The 21565-nt window shown below is 36.9% G+C and overlaps 1 protein-coding gene across 7 annotated transcripts in view; it reads left to right on the forward strand.

The window, feature by feature from the left end:
• The window catches only part of MYO6 (myosin VI), a 162347-nt gene that overhangs the window by 64392 nt on the left and 76390 nt on the right, over positions 1–21565 (forward strand). For all 7 annotated transcript variants that reach the window (XM_045842713.1, XM_045842714.1, XM_045842715.1 and 4 more), the window contains exons 2-4: positions 5676–5819; positions 10481–10550; positions 18909–18982. In XM_045842713.1, coding sequence (XP_045698669.1) covers positions 5703–5819; positions 10481–10550; positions 18909–18982 — 261 coding nt within the window. In that variant the 5' untranslated portion in view covers positions 5676–5702. The remainder of the gene's footprint in view (positions 1–5675; positions 5820–10480; positions 10551–18908; positions 18983–21565) is intronic.

Below are 21565 nucleotides of genomic sequence, written 5' to 3' on the forward strand. Positions count from 1 at the left end.
TTGATCAGCAAGGCTAGGTCCTGGCCAGATGAAAGAGTAGTCTTTTTAGAAGGCAAATTGGATACATCTGTCCCCACTCCCTTACCCCCCAGCTAGAATTTAAGATCCTGGAGGGCAGGGATTTTTGCCAATTTTGTTTATTGCTCTATTCCAAGTGAGTGTTTTCCTATAATAAAGATCCATGAGGCCAGACCGTGTCTCTTTTTGCTCATGATTGTGTCCCCAGCACTTAGCAGCACATGGTACGTAGTAGGTGGCTAAATAAATAAGCTAATAGAATGAGTGACTGTGGAAGACAGTCTTCAGGAATCTTTTTACCTGTTTTATGCTTTTTTCTATCCTTTTTGGTATTTTATTCCAGATTTTTCAGACCAACTATAAATTACCTTTAACTAATGCTCAATTTCTAATACCTTAGCTAATAAAATATAAGGCATTATCATTTTCATAGGTATATTTTTAAAGGGTAATCTTTGAAGGAAATAGTGGTGAAGGAAATAGAGGCGATGGCTCGTATTTTCTGGTATGGATCTTCTTGTCCTACTCATGGCACATGGTCATTATTGGGGTCAGTGTGGGAGTTGGGGAGAAAAAAAAATGTGGATGTGTATGTATTTGCCTCTAGTATGTTTACTCCCCAAAGAGACTCTTGGTGATATGCTTCTTACCTTTCAACAAGAATAAATGAAAACTTAACATAGTACCTCTGAAAGGCTACAGATTACCTTTTATAGATTACTTAATGCTTATATAGATTACTTCTATAGATTACTGTAGGGCCAACTGTAAAAATGTCAGTTGTCAAGTCAGTACTAAAAATGATAATTTTTGGTTGGTCAATAGGGTATTGTAGAGTATTCCCTCTCTTTTCCTGAATAACTTAAGGAATTTCAAGGATTTTAAATTTGCTTAACTGATTGCAGTGTTTCTAACAGTTCTTTTATTTTTTACTTTGTATTTCTGCCATACATATGTTGTCAGCCCTTAATGTGTTTTAATTACATTAGCACTGGGAATTGAGACTTCTAAAAATTCAATTTGTGACATCTTTCTAGGTAGCCATCCTATGCAAACATGCTGCAGTAAGTGTGACTGTTAGAATGAGATAAGTTCAGATGAGAGTCTAGGTCAGATTCAGCTGGCCCCAGGGCAGTAGATGTCTTTAATGGTAGCAGTCAGTGTTGCTGTCTCTGGGTTGTACCACTCTGGTTTGGACTGGTAGTTTGCCTAAGTACAGCGTTCTGAGTTAGAAATCATTTTCCTTCAGAATTTAAAAGGCATTGTGTTGACTTCCTGCTCTCAGTGTTGCTGAAGCCATTTTGATTTATGATCCTTTGGATATGATCAGTATTTCCCCCTCCTTTTTCCTTTTTCTCATTTCTAAGGAAATGTGTAACTTTTTTTATTTTTGGCATTCTGAAATTTGCCATGGCGTCTTTTTGTGTGTCTTTTTCCCAGTTATTATGTTGAGGACTTAATGGGTGAATTTTCTTTGGCTGTTTCTAAGCTGTCTCTCCTCTTTCTTGCCTTTTTAAAGCAAGGGTGGGGGAGGATGTCTGCTCTTTGTGGTATTTTCATGCTGAATCTTTTTACTTGTCTCATTTTCATATCTTTTTTTTTCTACTGTTTCATTTTTTTCCCCTACTTTCTATCTCTTTTTCTTGGCTTTCTGAAAAATTGCCTCAACTTTATTTTCTGTATCTTCTAGTGAGTATTTCATTTCTGCTATTAATGTCATTAAAGGAAAATTATTCTGAAACTTGTTAAGATGACAAGGAAGACTTTGTTCAGGACTCTTGCATTAGGGGTGTATGAGTCTGCTTGGGGGCTGGAAGTTCCAGACCAGGTTGCCAGCATGGTTGGGTTAGGTTGAGGACTCTGACTTTCAGATGGCCACCAACTTGCTGAAAGCTTGCAGGGCTTTTCCTCAGTGTGTGTGGGGAGGGTGGGGTGGGTGGAGGAAGAGGTAAGGAGGTGGGAGGAAGGAAAGAGAGATCTTCCTCTTTTTATAGGGCTACTGATCCTGTTGGATTAGGATCTCACCTTTACAACATCATTTAACCTTAATTACCTCCTACATGCCGTCCTCAAATATAGTCACATTAGGGGGTAGGGCTTCAACATGTGAATTTCTGGGCTGAGGAGCAGTCATAGTTCAGTCCATAGCAAGCACGTATATCAATCTATAACAGGGTTATTAGAATAGGGGAGATAAATCATGCTCAAATTCAAATACAGCAAAGATAGCTGGGGGATTGATAGCCGGTGAGCAGAGTTAGGTGGGTCAGTGTATACAAAATAATTAAGAGGAAACAGCAAGGGTAGGGAGTGAAGAACTTGATGAGATAGCAAGGCTCGGGGGATTTCTCTAAACAGGCTTTTCCAGGCCCAACAAGTACAGGACAGACATGGAAGGCCTAGGTGAGACCTAGTCAGGGAGGGAGGTTCAGAAGAGCCTAACAGAAGTTGCTTAGGGAGAGTTTTTGTCAGCACGTGGCAGTCTTTGCATGCATGCTTTTAGTTGTTTTTGGTGTTTTGAGAAACCTTCTGTTTTCTCCAGAGAATAACCTCTAGGCTTCTCTTGGGGTGGTGTGTAAGTGGGAGTCATTTGCCCAGCAATATGGAGTGGGTGTGTGATTGGTGCTTAGAAATCTCTTTTTCCAACAACTTTCACCTAGTCTTCCTTGTATTAGATTCCCTCTTCACCCTTGGTTCTAGAATTATCTTTATATTATAGTTCTTACGTCTTTTTGAGATTGAGTGGTATAATTTGTATTGTTTCTTGTTTTTCCCCATTTCTGGGGATCCAGCTTTCTTGGGTTTGCTGTTAATTGCTTCGCAGCAATCTGCTTTCCAAATTTCTCAGGGTTGTTGTCTCCTCTTTGTTCTTCCCGTCCTTGTGAGCTGGTGTTCTTTTAAGGAATTCCTTTACTGTACATGTGGGGTTCGAGGAACATTACAAGTGTGCCTTTAAATCCTTTAAATCTGTTATTTTAACTGGGAAGCTGTAGCAAATGGTTCCAAATGGGAAAAATTTTTGAATAGTTCAAGGGAATTTGCCATTCTTTTTTGGGCTTTGGGGCTTTGCTTGCTGTGACATTTTTCCTCCAGATACTTAATTATTCCTAAATGACCCCTTGTGGCTATCCTGTAATTTTCCTTTGTATTTAGAACTATCACAAAATCTTTTTGTTGAACTCTACTGGTGGCTTCATACAAGGGATATGGGGCAATATAAAGGGGAAGAAGTGACTAGCATGTATTGGGTGTCATTAACATGGTGATCTCAGTTTTATGTCACTTAATCCTCATAGCAATTCTGTAAGGTAAGTGATATTATCACATATGGGTAAGGATAAAGATAACGATCAGAGAGATTAAGTAACTTGCTTAAGAGCTAGTCACACAGTGGTGGAGGTTAGGTATTACAACCTTTCAGCTCTTTGTTGTCTACCATCTCCTTTTACTTCCTCCAAACTGTGAACAGTTTGTTCATGCACTCAGTGAATGTTGAATTGCCTGCGCTGTGCTGGGCCTTGGAGACCATGGGAGGACTGCCCTGATGGAACAGGACTGACATGATCAGATTCATCTTTCAATAGGATTTTTGGTGATATGCACATAAATTAGCAAGAGTAGGAGTATGCAGCTAAGTTAATTACAGAAGTACTGGTTAAGTGCCATCTTGGTTTTGATTAGGATGGCAGAGGAGAAACAGAGAAGTGGGTCAATTTAACATGCCTATTTCAGATAAAGCAGACAGGATTGGGGCAGATGGTGGTGGTGATATGATTGGGAAGGAGCTGGAAGAATTGAGGATGACTCCAGGTTTGATTTGAATTGAGTGTTGTTGATACTTTTACTGATATAAGAAAGAACAGGCTGGGGGTGGGGTGAACAGTAATAATATAATAATAACAGTGTCACATCTGTTAGTTATATCCAAGAGGAGGCTTCCAGGAGGCAAGTAAACATCTGGGAACTCAGTGGTGTCCTGTGTTGGAGGAAAAAAATTGGGTATCACTCACATATATATGATATTTAAAACCACAGGACTAGATATGATTATCCAAGAAAGGTGTGTAGGTATAAACTTGAGGCACTGTTACTGATTCATTTCTATAGAGAATCCTCATTTAATTTTTTAACTTGGGATTACACTTAAACCTAATAGCATTTGCTGCATGGGGAAAGCAAATTTCAGTGTGTAACCATGGCATGTATGATGCTAACCAGCAAGCATACTGCAAAACATGCCAATAGTTAGCAGCTTTTTGATTGAATTATATACCACACACCCTTGACTTTAATGGGAGACTAGAATTGAGAGCATGAACATGGGAAATCCCATATTTGGAAATGCTACATAAGAGGAGAGTTATAGCACATGCATGAACTCTTATTTAAGTATAGGTAGGTAATGAAAAATAAATTCCCATTGAGATGCTAAAACTAGAACATCTAGGATCACTCAGTAGCTGATTCACTACACATCAGTTGCATAGAATCCAAGTTCATTAAAAGTAAATATTTTACATGTCATGGACTTTTCCAGATAGTCTTAAAAGTCAGAATTGTAAATGTTATATCTGAGAATGCCAAGCATGAAAGAAACTTTACAGGAACGCTTGGAAAATTAGATCTGAATTCAAAATAGGCAAAAACTGGAAACAATTCATATGTTCATTAATAGGACAACAGGTAAACAGTTGTGGTGTAGTCATTCAGTGGACTAGTGTATACAACATGGTTGAATATCAGAAACATTCTTTTGAATGAAAGAAACAAAACACAAAAGCATAATTCTGTATGATTTCACTTATATAAAGTTTAAGGAAATGCAGAAACTAATCTGTGATGATAGAAACCAAACCAGTGGATGTTTGTGGGGAATAGGGATTGACCAGAAGGAAGCACGAGGGAACTTTCTGGGGAGATGGAATATCTGCACATTGATTTGGGTGTTTGTCAAATGGGTATATCTATTTGTCACACTCATCAGTTTTTGTGTACTTAGAATTTGTACATTTTATTATATATAAATTCTGGCCTCAGTGAAAAAATAAGTAAACAACAAAAGCAGTGTGCTGAGTGGATCTGTGAAGGTGTGTATAGAGGACACTTGGGTGAGGCATCGCTGTAGTCTCAGGTGGTCAGGGAAAGTTTCCAGAGGAAGTAATCTCTCACATCTCTCAGATTTATCCCTTCAGGTCTAAAATGACTTTGTGTTCAACTCCTAGCTTAACTCCACAGGATAACATTTAGTCCTGGAATGACTTTAATTTTTTGTGCAATCCAGAATACTTTAGGTAGTAAAAGGAGGTGCTGTTATAAATCATACTGGGGCAATACGGAAAACTTGAAACCATTCATCTCTATTTCTGTACTGCTTCACATGTAGTACTCGACTGCAGTCACAACTGAAGGAAGGCGATATAGCAAAGCACCTGTTATCTGTGGGTAGAGCAGCCCCTGCTTGGTCCTTCTCTAAAAGGTTGTGGATAAAGTGGGGGCAGGCATGCAGTAAGATGGGAGGGGTTGGGGATTACCTGTGGAATGGGGTATATGTGTCTATGAATTGCATGCAGCCTACATGTTAATTTTTAAAAAAGATACGGTATTTGTTTTTTGTTTCCAAAGTTATTTATGTTACTTTATTTGTTCCTTTGAAACAGAATACAGTGGATAGCTCCCTTAAAAAAATGGAAGATGGAAAGCCCGTTTGGGCGCCACACCCCACAGATGGATTTCAGATGGGCAACATTGTGGATATTGGACCTGACAGCTTAACAATCGAACCCTTGGACCAAAAAGGCAAGGTGAGTTTCTCAGAAAAATTTCAAAATTTGATTTCTCTTTATATAGGTGTCTCCCTTATCAGTTAAGTATTGTAGCTATTCCTTTCATAGTATAATAGGGGAAAGCAGTTTTCTGGTAAGTGAATCTTAGTTTTCTACTGAGTTATTTGATTGAATCAGAAGTACATATTCTAGGGAAAAAATTGAGCCCTATGACAAAGTCAGATAGAAGTTGAGCCTTTCATTTTCACAGTTTAAAGAAAAAATGTAGCATGATAAAATACATTATTCTTCACTTGATCTTACTCAAAAGGCTGAGAAGTGATAAAATATAACATTATTCTTTATACATATTACCAAAGTTATTAATACATGTGATATATGTAACATGTTTCAAAGCAAAAATATGAAAAGTGATGGGATTATGTTATCAAATTTTGCTTTTTGCTTTAGCTCCTAGATAATTCTTTTAAAATTTTTCTTAAATGTATTAACATGGGACTGGAGTAAATTTATTTCTAATAAGTAAAGATATTTAAGTCTTAAACATACCGATCCATTGCTATTTTCACTATAATGATAGTTTTTAAAACATGAAAGCATACTTCAATTTTGTATACATGGTATCTGTTTTCTTTCATGCCTGTATTACAAAATGAGAGTTTGGGGAAAACATGACCTGGTGTCTCTTCAGTCTTTTGGGAAACTGTAGGGTCTCTTTTTGTGGGAGATCTTCACAATTTTCAGTTTAATTAATATTCCTGTTACAGAGGCATAGGGCATAACAGGAATATTAACAGGTCTTCTAATATTAATAGACCTATTTTTATAGGTCTTCTGGCTAAATTAAATTTGTGGATGTCATTTCTGTTTACTTTGCACTCTGTGAATGTTCATGAGTAATTTATATTCTGCTGATACATGGTTAACTAATGCCATATGACTGCCATTCCTCTGGGAACCTTAGAAAAACAAGGTGGATCTCTCATGAGTCTTTTCGCAGAGAAAACTATTCTGTTACTGTAAACAACCCAGGCACCTAAATGCATAATATATAATTTGGCATGTTAGAGGAATCCAGTTAAAGATACCCTCAGGAAAGAAAAGACAAGTGTTTCTAAGGTTTTTTCCCTCCTATTAACATGTACTTATTTGTACTTACAATGCAGTGATATTTAAAAAACAAACTAAATAATTAAAAAATAAGGTCATTTATTTTAATTTATTTGAACTTGTAGGGGAGGAAAAATTTCCCTCTATTAATGTGGGTCTCTGGGCCTAAAAATTAAACTGATGTGACATATTTACAGTGGAGTACATGTAAGTTTTATTAAATTTTCACATGCACACAGGAACCTTCACAAGATAATGAAGAACTAAAGAGGTGTGCAGAGCAGGAACTCTTATTCCTTTTAGGTGAAGAAAGAATTTGTGAAGAATTGATAAGACAGAGGGGTTTGGGCTAGGGGCAGTAAATTGTGGAGAGCCACTTGGGAAGATAAGGGTTGGTATGAAAAGGTTGGTTGGTACAGATTTCTCTCTTAGCCTCGATTCCCCTTCGCCGACAGTAAGAACGCTGCCTTCCTTCTGGTATGGGGAGGACACCTTTCACATGGCAGTTTTATGTCCTGCTTTCAGGAATAAAAAGGAAGGTCAGAGTGCCCTTTATGCATCGGCTGTTTCACAGTATGACAAAGTAGCATATTTTGGGATGACAGAAATTCAGTGAGCTTTTCATTATGCTTCAAAATGTTTCTTTTTTTCATTTTTCTTTAACATATTTTATAAGGACAGTAAATCAGAAAGCCAAAGTGAAATGAAGAGTATTACATCCTAGGTATATTCTGTTATGTCCATAGGTGACAATACTTCAGTTCAAGCATAGAAGGAATTTGATTTAAGGTGTATGCTTTCTCACATTTTAAATCGTTTATGTGTTGGTAACTGTGCCTTATGAGTATTAATCAGTTACATACACAGAACCAATCAAAACACTTAAAATGTAAATTGTGAAGCCATGAAAACTGTGGATCTGTAGTTAATTTTATAAACTAAAGTTGAAGCTTCTTTTCACAAGCATTTTTGAGGATTAACATTCTTTCTCAGTAATTGTTTTCAATCTTAATTTTCTCTCCTACTTTCTGCCTGAATGAAGGCTTAATAAATTGTAAAGTATAATTATAACCATATGGTTAAAAAAATCAACAAGAGAAGCAATCTTTTGTCTAGATAATTTATGGTGTGGAGATCATCAACTTTTAAATATTAAGGAATTAAGTGCATAAAGTGATGGACAAATTAAGTAGATCTGTTTATTGATAAAATGCAAGCATAGAGTAAGGACTGACTGAACTCTGGGAACATGTCTTTGACAACAGCAATGGCTTTTAAAGGTTTTTGATTGTGACCCATAGTAAGACATACATTTTACTTTGGATTAGATATGTGTAGTGTATGTCTTTATAAGAAATAGATTTTACATGTCAGTAAGTATGTGTATTGTGTGTGTGTGTGTGTTCGTAAATGAAACAAATGAAACATCCTTACTCCATGTGATGCATTCTGATATTTCCTAATGTCTTTATTCTGTTAAAAATGCTGTTGTGAACCTTGAAATCGATTTTACGTTCCATATTTGCAACAGAATGGCCTTCAGGCTGGAGCCCTAAATATGTGGCATTTAAGGTTCGATATTTTCTTTTCTCTGTCTACTTTGCTAGTCTTATCTTTTGTCAGCCATCAGTGTCCTCTTCATACTCTGACCATATACTTATTCTTGTGTATTATTTTCTCTTTCTCTTTCATCCTTCCCCTCCACAGTGTTTATCAAGCCCCCACCATGAACCAGGTGATGTTGGGTGCTTTTTGTGGTTGCCCAGAGCACTCTTTTTGCCTGGAATGCCACTCTCCATGGTCCTTTGCTTAATAAATAGTTCTCAAGACTGGTTGAGGTCACCTCCTTTATGAAAGTTTTCCACAGATACCAAGTCCCTGTCTTCTTCTCTGTGCAGTAGAATTTATTGTTGATTACTCCTTCCTTTGAGGAGTGGTGTAAATTCTTAGCCTCCCGTAATACTTTATTGGAGATATTTGTTTACATTTATCCCTCCCTCCCTACTAGACTGTAATCTTCTCAAGTGCAGGGACTAGTTTATTTGCTCATTTTGTTATTGGAGCTTGATGTGTGGTAGATGTTTATTGCTGGTAATCATTGTGTGCTTGTTACATGATCTTCTCTTGATAGGAGCAAAAGCCTCCTCCCTCTAAGAGAAAAGAATTGCCTTATGCAAAATTTCTCTTTCTCTTTGAGTAGATGGTAAAGGGGAGAAGAAGATGGGGGCTGTTGGTAATTTGGAGGATGAAGAAGGAGGTGGAGAAACTACCTGTTAGGGTTCATTACTGGCCTTTCAGCCCTTCTCTTAACCTTCCCTTTCTGGGAGCTTTTTATCCTCCAACTCTCTCCCATTTTCTGACCTGCTGGAGCTTCTTTCATTTCATGTGGCCCCTAACAGGATAGAGCTGACACCTGCAGTCTGGGGGTCCTTACTCCCACTGCCACAGCTGTGAAATTGGGTACATGGGACTGGGGCATTAGCAGTTTATTTCAGAATGCATTTTCCTGCAGAAACATTATGATAATTTATGGATTGTTTTATACTACCATTAATAAGTGTATGTTATGGATTAGTTTCAGTATTAATCATCTATCCTATAAATCTTTCCACATTTAGAACATTAATAACATGTGTACTGGTTCCAAATTATTAACTTCCAGAGTATTTAGAGCATAACAGTTTTCTAATTTGGGTATGACTGAATTGAGTTAGTGCCAGCAGCCTGCATTTGCTCCATAAACCAAAGAAGTAGCTTTGTCTTATACTCGTGTGTGTGTATACATATATGTAAAATATATAATTTTAAAATAATTGAACAATTTTTTCCTTATAGTTTTATTTGATATTGGTGGAAACTTTAGCCACAAGGAGTAATTGTAATTGCTTGGGAAGTATAAATTTATAAGTTACTGTTAGAATGGCATGGATAAAATGTGTAATTTTCTTCAGATGGAATTTGAGATCATTTCTCTTATACTATCTATTCTAGAATTTCTGCCATACATTTAAGTGATATAATAAATACAGACTGTTCGTGCATACCTATAATTTTCTGGACCAAATAATTCTGGATACTGTTTATATTTATAGCACATATCTATACAGGAATTTATGTCTTACATGTTTTACTCAAATAGTAGCATGAATTAAATAATAGCCTGTCATGTTCTGTCTGATTGGATGTTACTTTTTTTGTTTTAAAAACAATATTGCTATATATACAAACACTAACATTTTTATTTTTTAGATGTTGATAGCATACCCATATGCATTTAATATTAATGTACTTCATATTTTGTCCTACTCTAGATATTAGAGCACAAGATTTTTAAGTTGGTTTCCATTATTGATTTTATGGTCATGGTAATAGTTAGATAAGGTTTCTGAGTGAAGTTATTATCCTGTTTTGGGGTTAGTGACTTATTAAATAGTAGGATCTTGTATTATATTTTTATGAAGAGCAGAATATCATTGGCATTATTACAATGTATGCAACCAATTAAGCTTCTTTATTTTTCTTACTATTTATAAACCTCTAGGTTAATGAACTTCTGTTTTGTTTGTTAGACATTTTTGGCGCTCATAAACCAAGTGTTCCCTGCAGAAGAGGACAGTAAAAAAGATGTAGAAGATAACTGTAAGTATCAAGTTAAAAATAGTTCTCAGTATAGAAAAGGAAACTTGCTCCAGAAATATAAATGAGTGGTTGTATTATTAGGTACACAGTACTGGTTCAGAAAAAACGTAACCTTTTGACAGGAAAATTCATGTGAATGGAGAAGCTCAAAAGCCCTAAGGTTATTATTGTCTCACATTTGCACTTTGGTGAAAGAGTCTCTTGAATGTCTTGCTAGTGTTATTTCAGTTGTGGAAATGTAGGGAATGGTAATAATTTACTGTGAAGCCTGAACTAAAGACCTCTTGTTAACAGTTTTGAAAGTTATTTTGAACTCCATCTAGAACCAGATGATATTTATAGTAGTGCATGTGGTTTGATAGTTTGGAGATTGACTCAAGAGGACCCATTTAATGTCACTGTTTAAAGGAAACAAACATTAAAAAATTCTGTGTAATAAATACTAATTAAAAAATTGATTCCAGAACATTATATTAAAATGAAACATTATTTTGATTTATAATTAAGCATGTTTGGTGGAAAAACTTAATTTAGTGAACAAGCCATGTTAATTCTTGCATTTTCACAATAAAGTAGTAATCGTATTTCATTTTTTTATTTGGCAGTATATAAAAATTATGTCCACTTGTTTTAGATTTCATTAAACATATCTGACATGAAAAACTCTTTATTTAAAGAATAAAGATTAGACTTCCAGCCAAGATGGAGGCAAAGGTGGACGCACCGTGCCTCCTTGCACAACCAAGATAGGGACAACGACAATTTAGAAACAGAATAACAACCAGAACTGACAGAAAATTGATCTGAATGGAAGTTGGACAAACAAGAAGTTGAAATACATCCGTTCATCCAGACCGGTAGGAGGGGTGGAGTCGGGCAGCCGGGTGAGGGTCGTGGCACAGAGAGCAGAGAGAGTTGGGACAGGACCTGTAAGGCATCCGGAGGCACGTAAAACATCTGGGGCGCACAAGACTGCAGTGGGTGGACCCTGAGTGTACAAGTGGCAGTTGGCAGACCCTGGTCAAGGGGTGGCAACCAGCAGACCCAGCAAGGCGACGATTGTAAAGCAAGGTAGTGTGCACAACCCAGGATTCCAGTGCTGGGAAATAGAGCCTCGGGACACTAATTGAGGACACCTGTGGGAGTTGAGGCACACAGACACTCAGCCTCACAGTAGAGGTCCTTGGAGGGTCCCATGGCATGCACAAGCCCACCCACATGGGAATTGGCACCAGAGGGGCACAGTTTGCTCGGGGGAAGTGGCAGAAGAGACTGAGGTCACACGGAGAGTGGAGCAAGCACCATTGTTTTCTCTCGACCCCGCCCCCACATACAATGTCACAACCCAGCAACTGGGGTGCCCCACTGTGGTGAACACCTAAGGCTCCTCCCTTCATATGTAACAGGCGTGACCAAACCAAAAGAAAAAAAAAAGAGATGGCTCAAACAGAAGAACAAATGAAAGCCCCAGAACCAATCCTTTGAAGCGACCTAGAGATAGCCAACCTGTCAGATGCACAGTTCAAAACACTGGTGATCAGGAAGCTCACAGAATTAGTTGATTTTGGTCGCAAATTAGATGAAAAAAATGAAGACTACAATAAGTGAAATGAAGAAAAATACACAGGGAACCAATAGTGATGGAAAGAAAGCTGGGTCTCACATCAATGGAGTGGACCAGAAGGAAAAAAGAAACAACCACACAGAAAAGAATGAGCAAATAAGAATTCAAAAAAATGAGAGGCTTAGGAACCTCCGGGATATCTTTAAATGTTCCAACATCTGAATTATAGGGGTACCAGAAGGAGAAGAGGAAGAGCAACAAGTGGAAAAGTTATTTGAACAAATAATAAAGGAGAACTTCCCCAATCTGGCAAAGGAAATAGACTTCCAGGAAGTCCAGGAAGTTCAGAGAGTCCCAAAGAAGTTGGACCCAAAGAGGAACACACCAAGGCACATCATAATTACATTAGTCAAGGTAAAAATGAAGGAGAGAATCCTAGAAGCAGCAAGAGATAAGGAGATAGTAACCTACAAAGGTGTTCCCATCAGACTGTTAGCTGATTTCTCAAGAGAGACCTTACAGGCAAGAAGGGGATGAAAAGAAGAATTCAAAGTCATGAAAAGCAAGGACCTACATCCCAGATTGCTCTATCCAGCAAAGCTTTCATTTATAATGGAAGGGCAGATAAAGTGCTTCTCAGATAAGATCAAGTTCAAGGAGTTCATCATCACCAAGCCCTTATTTTATGAAATGTTAAAGGGACTTATCTAAGAAAAAGAAGGTAAAAAAAACACATGTCGTAAAATGACAGCAAATTCACGATTATTAACAATCACGCCTAAAACAAAACTAAAAGAAATTAAGCAAACAAGTAGAACAGGAACAGAACCACAGAAATGGAGATCACATGGAAGGTTAGCAACAGGGGAGGAGGAGAGGGGGGAAAAGGTATGGAGAATAAGTAGCATAGATGGTAGGTAGAAAATAGACAGAGGGAGGGCAAGAATAGTATGGGAAATGTAGAAGCTTAAGAACTTACGACACATGGACATGAACTAAAGGGGGGAAATGTGGGTGGGAGAGGGTGTGCAGGGTGGAGAGGAATGAAGAGGGGGAAATGTGACAACTGTAATAGCATAATCAATAAAATATATTTAAAAAAGTAAAGATTAGAGAAAGGGCTGTATTTTATCCTTGTTGATTTTCCTTTGCATTGACATTTGAGTGAGACTGTGAGGCCCCCATGTGTGAATGGGTAGTGTAGAACAGAGTGACTGGGAGAGCTGTGGACTCAGGGAGAACCTGAGTTTGGCTTCTGACTGTGCTAGTAGGGAGCTTTCTGCCTGTGGCAGTTTATCTCTGCTCATTCAGCTTCTCATCTGTAAAATGGGAGTGATAATGTGTATATTGCATGCCTGGAGATACTGTATTTATTTTTAGAGAGAGGGGAAGGAAAGGGGAAAAAGAGGGAGAGAAACATCTATCAGTTGCCTTTTGTATGCTCCCATCCAGGGACCTGGCCTGCAATCCAGGCATGTGCCCTGACTGGAAATCGAACTGGCAACCTTTTGGTTTGCAGACTGGTGCTCAATCCCCTGAACCGCACCAGCCAGGGTGATACATTTAAAAATCTGGGGACAGTTCTTAACCTCAATAATCTCTAAATAAATGGTAGCTATTACTATTAGGTATGAGAGATTGGGAAAAATTGTGAAGCTCCCTTCCATTCCAAAATTGGTTGGAGAATTTCTCTGATGGGTAATGTTTCTTTTCCGAATAGCAATAATTAAAATTAAAAAAGGAATGAGAGTCTACTATATCCAAAACAAGAGAGACTATTATTTTCTGTTAAATCTTTTTTTTTAAATGTGATTTCTTTTTTTTTAAAGATTTTATTTATTTATTTTCAGAGAGGGAAGGGAGGGAGATAGAGAGAAACATCAATGTGCGGTTGCTGGGGGTCATGGCCTGCAACCCAGGCATGTACCCTGACTTGGAATCGAATGTGCGACGCTTTGGTTTGCAGCCCACACTCAATCCACTGAGCTATGCCAGCCAGGGCTATTTTCTGTTAAATCTTGATAGGGTATTTAGAACTAGGAATTAATCCTTTTCACATACTAAAATAAATATTTTTTGGTTTACATAGCCACATGTAGCTAAGCATAACAAATGGTTTCAAATTACTTTAATTCATTTCTTAAATTAATATTTTGAAACATTCTCCTTGTGGTTATTGCACCTTGATATACTTGTCCAACCTTTTACTTTTCCTAGTCTTAGTGTAGATTTGCTGCATCTTGCAGGTGTTTTCTTCAATGATGCCAGGATGGCAGAGTTTTAATGTGTGGATGTTAACTATTCTCATATATATACCACATTTTTTAAATTGTTGTTCAGTTATAATTGTCCCCATTTCCCCCCCATTACTCTCCCCTGCCATACCCACCCCTACCTCCCACCTTCAGTCCTCCCCCACCACATTGTCTTTGACCATGGGTCATTTATATTTGTTTCTTGACTTTCCCCTATTGCCCCCCGTACCCACCCCCCCCATCCTGGTCTGGTTACTGGTGAGTTTGTTCTTTATCTCCATGTCTCTGGTTATATTTTGCTCACCTGCTTGCTTTGTTTATTAGGTTCCTTTATAGGTAAGATCAAATGGTATTTGTCTTTCCTTGCCTGGCTTATTCCACTTAGCATAATTGTAGTATTCAATTGTGTAAATGTACCACAATTTTTAATTGAAGTCTCTTTTCTGAAACCACATCATTAATGCAGCTTTGGCTGTTGAGTTTAGAACACAGGTTTTCCAGATAAAATGGTTTCATCACTTACTAGTTCTTTTGTCTGAGGCTTGCCACTATACCACTGTCCTCTGCCAAATGACACATAGCATTGTGTCATAGGGTTTAGAAATATGTGCATGTTTCTAAAAGTCTTTCCTCTTCTCTGTATCATGGTGGTAATGTGATGACCAAAAGCTTGATATCTGTAGAGATTCTAAAGTGTGTAATAAAGGTTCTACTGAAAGACATGGTTGTCTTTTGAAAGTGCCCTAATAACATAGCAAAATTTATTACCTAGTTTTACCCCTAGGTTTCCTATGTGATGGGTTTTAAATATGGAGGTTAGTATGTTAATTTTACCTTTTTACTTGACTCTTAGGTATTGATAAAATAGGAAAATAATTTAGGGATATGAAGTCAGTAATTAATAGCATTTTTCATACTCATTTAACTTACTGTTATTTACATGGCATATAATATTCTTCATGGATTATTACCATTAGAATTTGAGAGTGATAAAATGTAAACTACAACTTTGGGAAAAATCCCAAGAGTTGCCTTTTTCAGTAATGGAATGACTTTTACAATAAGATAACTATAGAATTGATTGACTTCTGCTGTGTTGAAGTTGTTTGTGGGTTCCTTTTTTTCTTTCAGTGAATTAGAACTGTGATGAATAAGCAGGGTCTTAAATGTTCAGGTAACTCCCTTGTCAGATTCCTAAATGTAATAATTCATACCCACTCTTCATTAGAAACATTCGGTATGCTTGATACATATTTACTATACCAAAATTCTTCTTAGGGAGTTTGTAAAGAAAAAATGTGCTTGTTCTTTTATTTTATGTCTTGTTTTTAAACTTTTGCTATTGAGAATGGTTAAATCTCTGAATAAGCAAGCATAAAAGGCAAACAGATTACATAAAGGATTGCATGTAAGTAGCCAAATCAAGCAGTCCTAAGGCTGGCTACTAGCAGAGGAAAGTAGAAGGGAATTTGGTGGAGCAGGAGTTATTTATGAGACCCTTGTGAACGTCCCTAGGTCATACCTTTAGGGATGCATAGGCAATTGGGACTTGCCATTTTCCATTCTAGCAAAAGGAGGGTTATAAATATCTTCCTCTCTGCCTTTTCCTTTCCTTGTTTTCATGAATATGGAACAGACTGACTAGTATGATTTAAGAGGAAGACCCTGCTGTCCATGTTCTTATTATCACTGGCAGGTTAGAGGTTTAATTAACAGATAACCTGAGAAGGTTAGTGGTGAGTGTGGGAGGGGGTAAAGAAATGAGGGCGAGCAGTCACCTGTCAGTATAGGTGATATGATTAGTTTATCCAGGAGAGCTGTGTTGTGGGATTGGGAATTCTTATTTATACGGAGAAGAGAGCATGCTATACAACAGGTAATTTAGAGGAAGGTGAGAGGTCTGGGAGTGGTTCAACATTGTGCTGTGAAGAAGAGAAAACAACATGTAGACCAGGCTTCTGAGGGACAAGGGTGGAAAAGAGCAGGGATGTAGACAGGTAGATGACCAAAAATTCAAACTGTACACCTCTGCTGCCTCCCTTTTCTGCCTCCCAAACTATGTACACCTCTGCTGCCTCTCTAAATCTTTTCTCTTTTTTCTCTTTTTTTCTTTTTTTAAATTTTAATCATTATTCAAGTACAGTTTTCTCCCTAAATCTTTTCTCAATTCAAAGGAAAGCTGCCATTAAAGTTCTTAGCAAGCTCCACCCACTTCTTACTCTGTTTTATTCTGCCATAAGTGACATTAGAAAGCGGTCATGTGTCTTTGGCAAGTGAATTGCCTGTAATGAATTGGACAGTCTTTAAGATAGGTATAACAAGAGACTCTGGACAGAATTGGTTAGGTGTTGAATTGTATGTTAGACCTAATATAGTGTAGGCATATGTGAGGGGGGACCCCCCCAAAACCGGAATTAACTTCCAGAGGGCAGGCCCTTTGTAGTATAGGCTTCCCCTGCTAGATGAGTGTTCTACCATTTGGTGGTGGTGTGAGAGGCCACATTCAGCTTCAGTGAATTTTTTTTGAAGACTCTTTCGACTCATTTGCCATATCATGATGGGTGATTTATGAGCACACCTGGCACTGAGCTCAGCAGTTTTTTTACCAAAACCGGTATGACTCTTGTGCCCCACCCTCTCTATTCATCTGCTCTTGCCCTGAGTGACTCTTTTTTTTGTTTCCATGGGTGAAAAAAATCCTCAAAGGGAACATTTTGCCAATGTGGAGGATGTGAAACAAAACCAAAACACTCCGGCAGAACCTCTAAAAGACATCAGAATCAGCAAGTTCAAAAACTGTTTTGAGCAGTGGAAAAAACATCTCAGTAGGTGTATTGCATCAAATAGAGAATACTTTGGAGGTGACTGAAGTTTAAACATAAAATAAGTACATGATTTTCTAAATAAATTGTGGCTTTTGAGGAGTCCCCCCTTGTAGACAAGTTCAGTGAGGAATCAAGCAGACAAGCAAATGAATTTCAGTGACCTGCTCTCAAAAGATCTGGTTTCGTAGCCAAAACCAGATATACAAAATTATAATTGCAATACTGGCAGTCTGTGGTAAACACCATATAAAAAGTACAAAAAAGAAAGTAATTCTAGTGGTGGTGGTGGTAGTGGTGAGAATGGGGAAATACAATTTGTGAGATAATCTTTCAACTGACCTTAAAGGATAAGTTGATTTTTGAAACTAGAGATACAGAGGTGGAGTCCAATGCATGCGTGATATTTGGATTCAGTAGTTTAGTATGTAAGTTAGACAATATTCAGGTAAGTTGTGGAAAATTATATGAAAAGGTCAGCTGAAGTTTAATATAGGCCTTGAATATTAGACTTGAATATAGACTTTGAGAGTTGATGAAGACCCACTGATATTTTTTGAGGAGAAAGATTTAATTAGGGCTCAGGTTTAGTTGGATTAGTGGGCCGAGCAGTCTGGATTAGGGAGTGGAGAGACTGAAGCAGTAGGCAATTAAGAGGGTTCTTTGATTACAAAAGAGGTAATGTGACCTGAACTGGGATTGAGATGGTGGAAATGGGAAGAAAGGGAAGACATTTCAGAGACTATGCTAATTTTGAGTACCTGCCAAGAGCCTGGAACTGTGCTGCCTACACACTTTGTTATATGGTATAAAGAGTCGGAAGCTGGTTGAGAGCCAGGCGGGAGGAAAAGATGATCCTAAGTGTTGACTAAGGCTTGTAGTCTGGCGGTGCTAACCATAGAAACAAAGTGGTTGGGAAGAAGAATGGTTTTGTCTATAGCATGTGGTAGAAATGTGGAAATGGAGCTCAGAGGGTTGGGCGAGTAGAATATGTCAGAGAGGGAGATCGCCTATGTGTGTATATTCTAACATATTAGTAGAACAGACATCAGAAAAACAAGATTTCTACCCTGATTCTGCTATTGACTAGCTGCAGTTAAGACATACACATATTTTTGATCTATGGTTGGGCATTCAAGTAGGCAGAGGGCGGACATAAATTGTATTTGGATTTTTATAGCAGGAGTAGTAAGCTGCGCTAACCTTAAGTTGTTCGAGGGTCAAGGGTATACTTTTTCCAGGACTCTTACTTCGTCATATCCATTGTGAGACACTGGCTGAATGATCTTCTAATGGGTCCTTTCCCATTCTAAAATTTCTTCTTTTGTGTTGTTTCTGTAACATTCAGATTTTCAGATTAAGTTAGCATTATCACTTGTGTCAAAAGTATATTAAAATCAGCACTATCTAAAGTCATACTTTCTTTCCACTTGAATTGTACTCAACTTTTTAACCAGCCTCCACTGATGGGTACTCACCTGGTACTCACTAGATATACTTGCCTGGTTGGAAATTCATTGTTTACAAGCATCACTGTAGCATATATGTAAACTTGATATATTTTAAATTGGCCTCTTGAGTTTACTAGGGTTTGAAAAAGATGGAATTAAGTCTAACAGGTGAATTTTAGCTCTGATCAAAGTGATTCAGATTAAGATTGTATTGCTTTACTTTTTTTTCTTCAAATATCTAATAATTTACACATTTTATGTCTTAGGTTCACTCATGTATTTAAATGAAGCCACACTTCTCCATAATATCAAAGTTCGATACAGTAAAGACAGAATTTATGTAAGTATTTTACCTATGATTTAAGTTTTTGTTGGTATAATTATTTTACATGCTATTGTTTGATTTTGTCAAGCTTGAAATTTTCTAACTGGAAATCATATTTGATCTGAGTGTGATCTCCATGGGGATAAGGATTTTTTTTTTAATTTACTGCTGTAACTCCAGGGCTTAAAACATGTGTGGTATGTAGTAGGCATGTGGCAGATATTTGTGGAATAAAATAGTGAGTTCAGAACATCATCTGGTATCTTTCAGATTTAAAAACACTTCATTTTTTATTTTAAAATCATTTTGGATTTTAATTTTTGATATATGTCTGTAGATCTGTTTAATTAACTGATTTTTTACATTGTTCTTCAAAGAATTTAAGGTATCCTAAAAGAAAGATATATTAAGGCTAAAAACTTGGATGACTAAAAAATATCAATGATAATACAAGCAGTACCCAAGGAAATAATCAAGAACACAGAAATGCTGACTCTACAGCCTAAGTAGTTGCAATATTTCATTAAATCCTAAATATATACCTTACCTTAAAATCCAGAATATTAAAAAAATGACAGAGAATGCTTTTAATGTAAATAGATTTGCACTGAATCATTCAGATGGATAATTGACTCATTTGTTTTAGCTCTGATTACTCATTGGGCACATTAGAGATTTTATTCTAATATGACCTAGTTGTAGATTCCTTTATTGGCTGGAGGTAAATTACCCACTGTAGTTGGGTATTAAGGATGGGACTCTTCATTATTTTTGAACGAAGAAAACACATGGCTTCTTTGATACAACCTAGATCAAGTGACAGCCTTAATATTTTATAGCACTATCAGTTTGCCTAATTGTACTTACTTAATTCTGACTAAATTACCTTTAGTCTTTGCCATCTGTCCAAGTAGTGACAGCTGGGAAATAGGAATAATCTAGTCTTTTCCAAAAGAGTTTACTTGCTGTCTTTCAGCTATACACAGCATAGTTTTAAGTCTTTACTTTCCTTCTTTATTTCTTTCAAAATCAGCTTAATAAAGTATATACTTAGGTTGATATATGGTTATTCTTGATTAGAAATATATTTAGAAGCAAATTTACTCAGTCAGCAGATTACTGTTGAGCATCTGATGTGTGCTAAATGCTGTTTTAGGTACCAAAATAGTACAAGCTATTAAAATTTGTTGAAGTAGTTCAACTTGTAATAAGTCAGTAAAGTTGACTGGATATAACCAGAAAATATTATCCATCAAGTAGAATTGGCCACTGTTTTTTCATTACTTGTCTTATATTACTTGGTGGTGGTGGAGCAGCAATCTTATTTCAGCAAATTTTTATTGAAATCTTTTTTTTGAAGTTAGGGTATTTCTTACTAACTTTACAGACTCATGCTTTTTAAAAATTGAGATACTTTGTTTTTATTTGGGATGTCCCTACAAAAGCTTAATACCCACAGGATTCTGATTGGTCTTTTAATGCTTCCTGTGTTGTAGTGGTACTATATGTGCTGACTGTGACCATTAATAATGAAAGGTTTGCATGTAGTGTTAATTGTATTTTAAAAATTAGTTGTCTTTTTTTATACATTTTATTTTTGATTTTAGAAAGAGGGGGAGGGAGAGAGAGAAACATCGATTGGCTGCTTTCTGTATGCACCCTGACTGGGGACCAAATCTGCAACCCAGGCATGTGCCCTGACTGGGAATCAAACCAGTGACCTTTTGGTTTGCTGGATAACTCACAACCAGCTGAGCCACACCAGCTGGGGCAGTTGTCTTTTTTTCACATTGAGACTAGTTGACTAAATTGAATGGTTGATAAAAATAATTATCTGCTTGTGAAATTTAAGTTTTTGTTTCTCATTTATAATGTCTGTATCACTCTTGGGGTTTTTAGGGTTATTCCCAACTTTCTTGACCCTCTGTTCCTAAGGCATGTATGCAGTTGGGCATATGACCTCTGTTAGATAGTGTCTGTTTGGCATCATCAGCTCCTGTTTGCAGGACCAGTATTTTCAAAGTTAACTGAAGCCAAGATTGGTATGTTTTTTCCTAACCAATTATGCCTTTTAGTTATAAAGCCATTAAAATTAACCATATATAAATATAGTTATTGTTAGTATAATATATGTGAAAGAAGGAAACAATTTGGAATAAGAGTTTAAATTTAATATTTTTATATTTCTTATCAATCAGAATTATCACTATTTTCCCTTAGACTTGAGTATAACTAATAGCTAACTCACTTTGACATTTTCATTAGTTATTAAAATCTCTATTACTTTCTTTGTGTTTCCCATAAAAAGGTTATTTTCTGGAATTTCTTACTTTTTACCCCACTCCAGGAAGCATCTTTGGGAGTCTTCACTGAATTTTAGATTAGTAGCCTGAGAATTTAGGGTTTCCCCATCATTTCCCTTCTGTAGCCAGATGTAGAAAAGAGAAAATGTGGTCCTTTTTGTCCTAGCTTGACCAGTAAACCACAACTAATTTGTAACTTCTTTTCTACCCACAAGGAATCTTATAAACCTAATGGGTGCATTAAAAAAAAATTCTTTTAAAGCCACAATTAAATTCCAGATTTAAAGGCAAACTT

Source organism: Phyllostomus hastatus, unplaced genomic scaffold (genome assembly GCF_019186645.2).
Source record: "Phyllostomus hastatus isolate PE091 unplaced genomic scaffold, TTU_PhHast_1.1 phas_contig_40, whole genome shotgun sequence".
Lineage (NCBI taxonomy): Eukaryota > Metazoa > Chordata > Mammalia > Chiroptera > Phyllostomidae > Phyllostomus > Phyllostomus hastatus.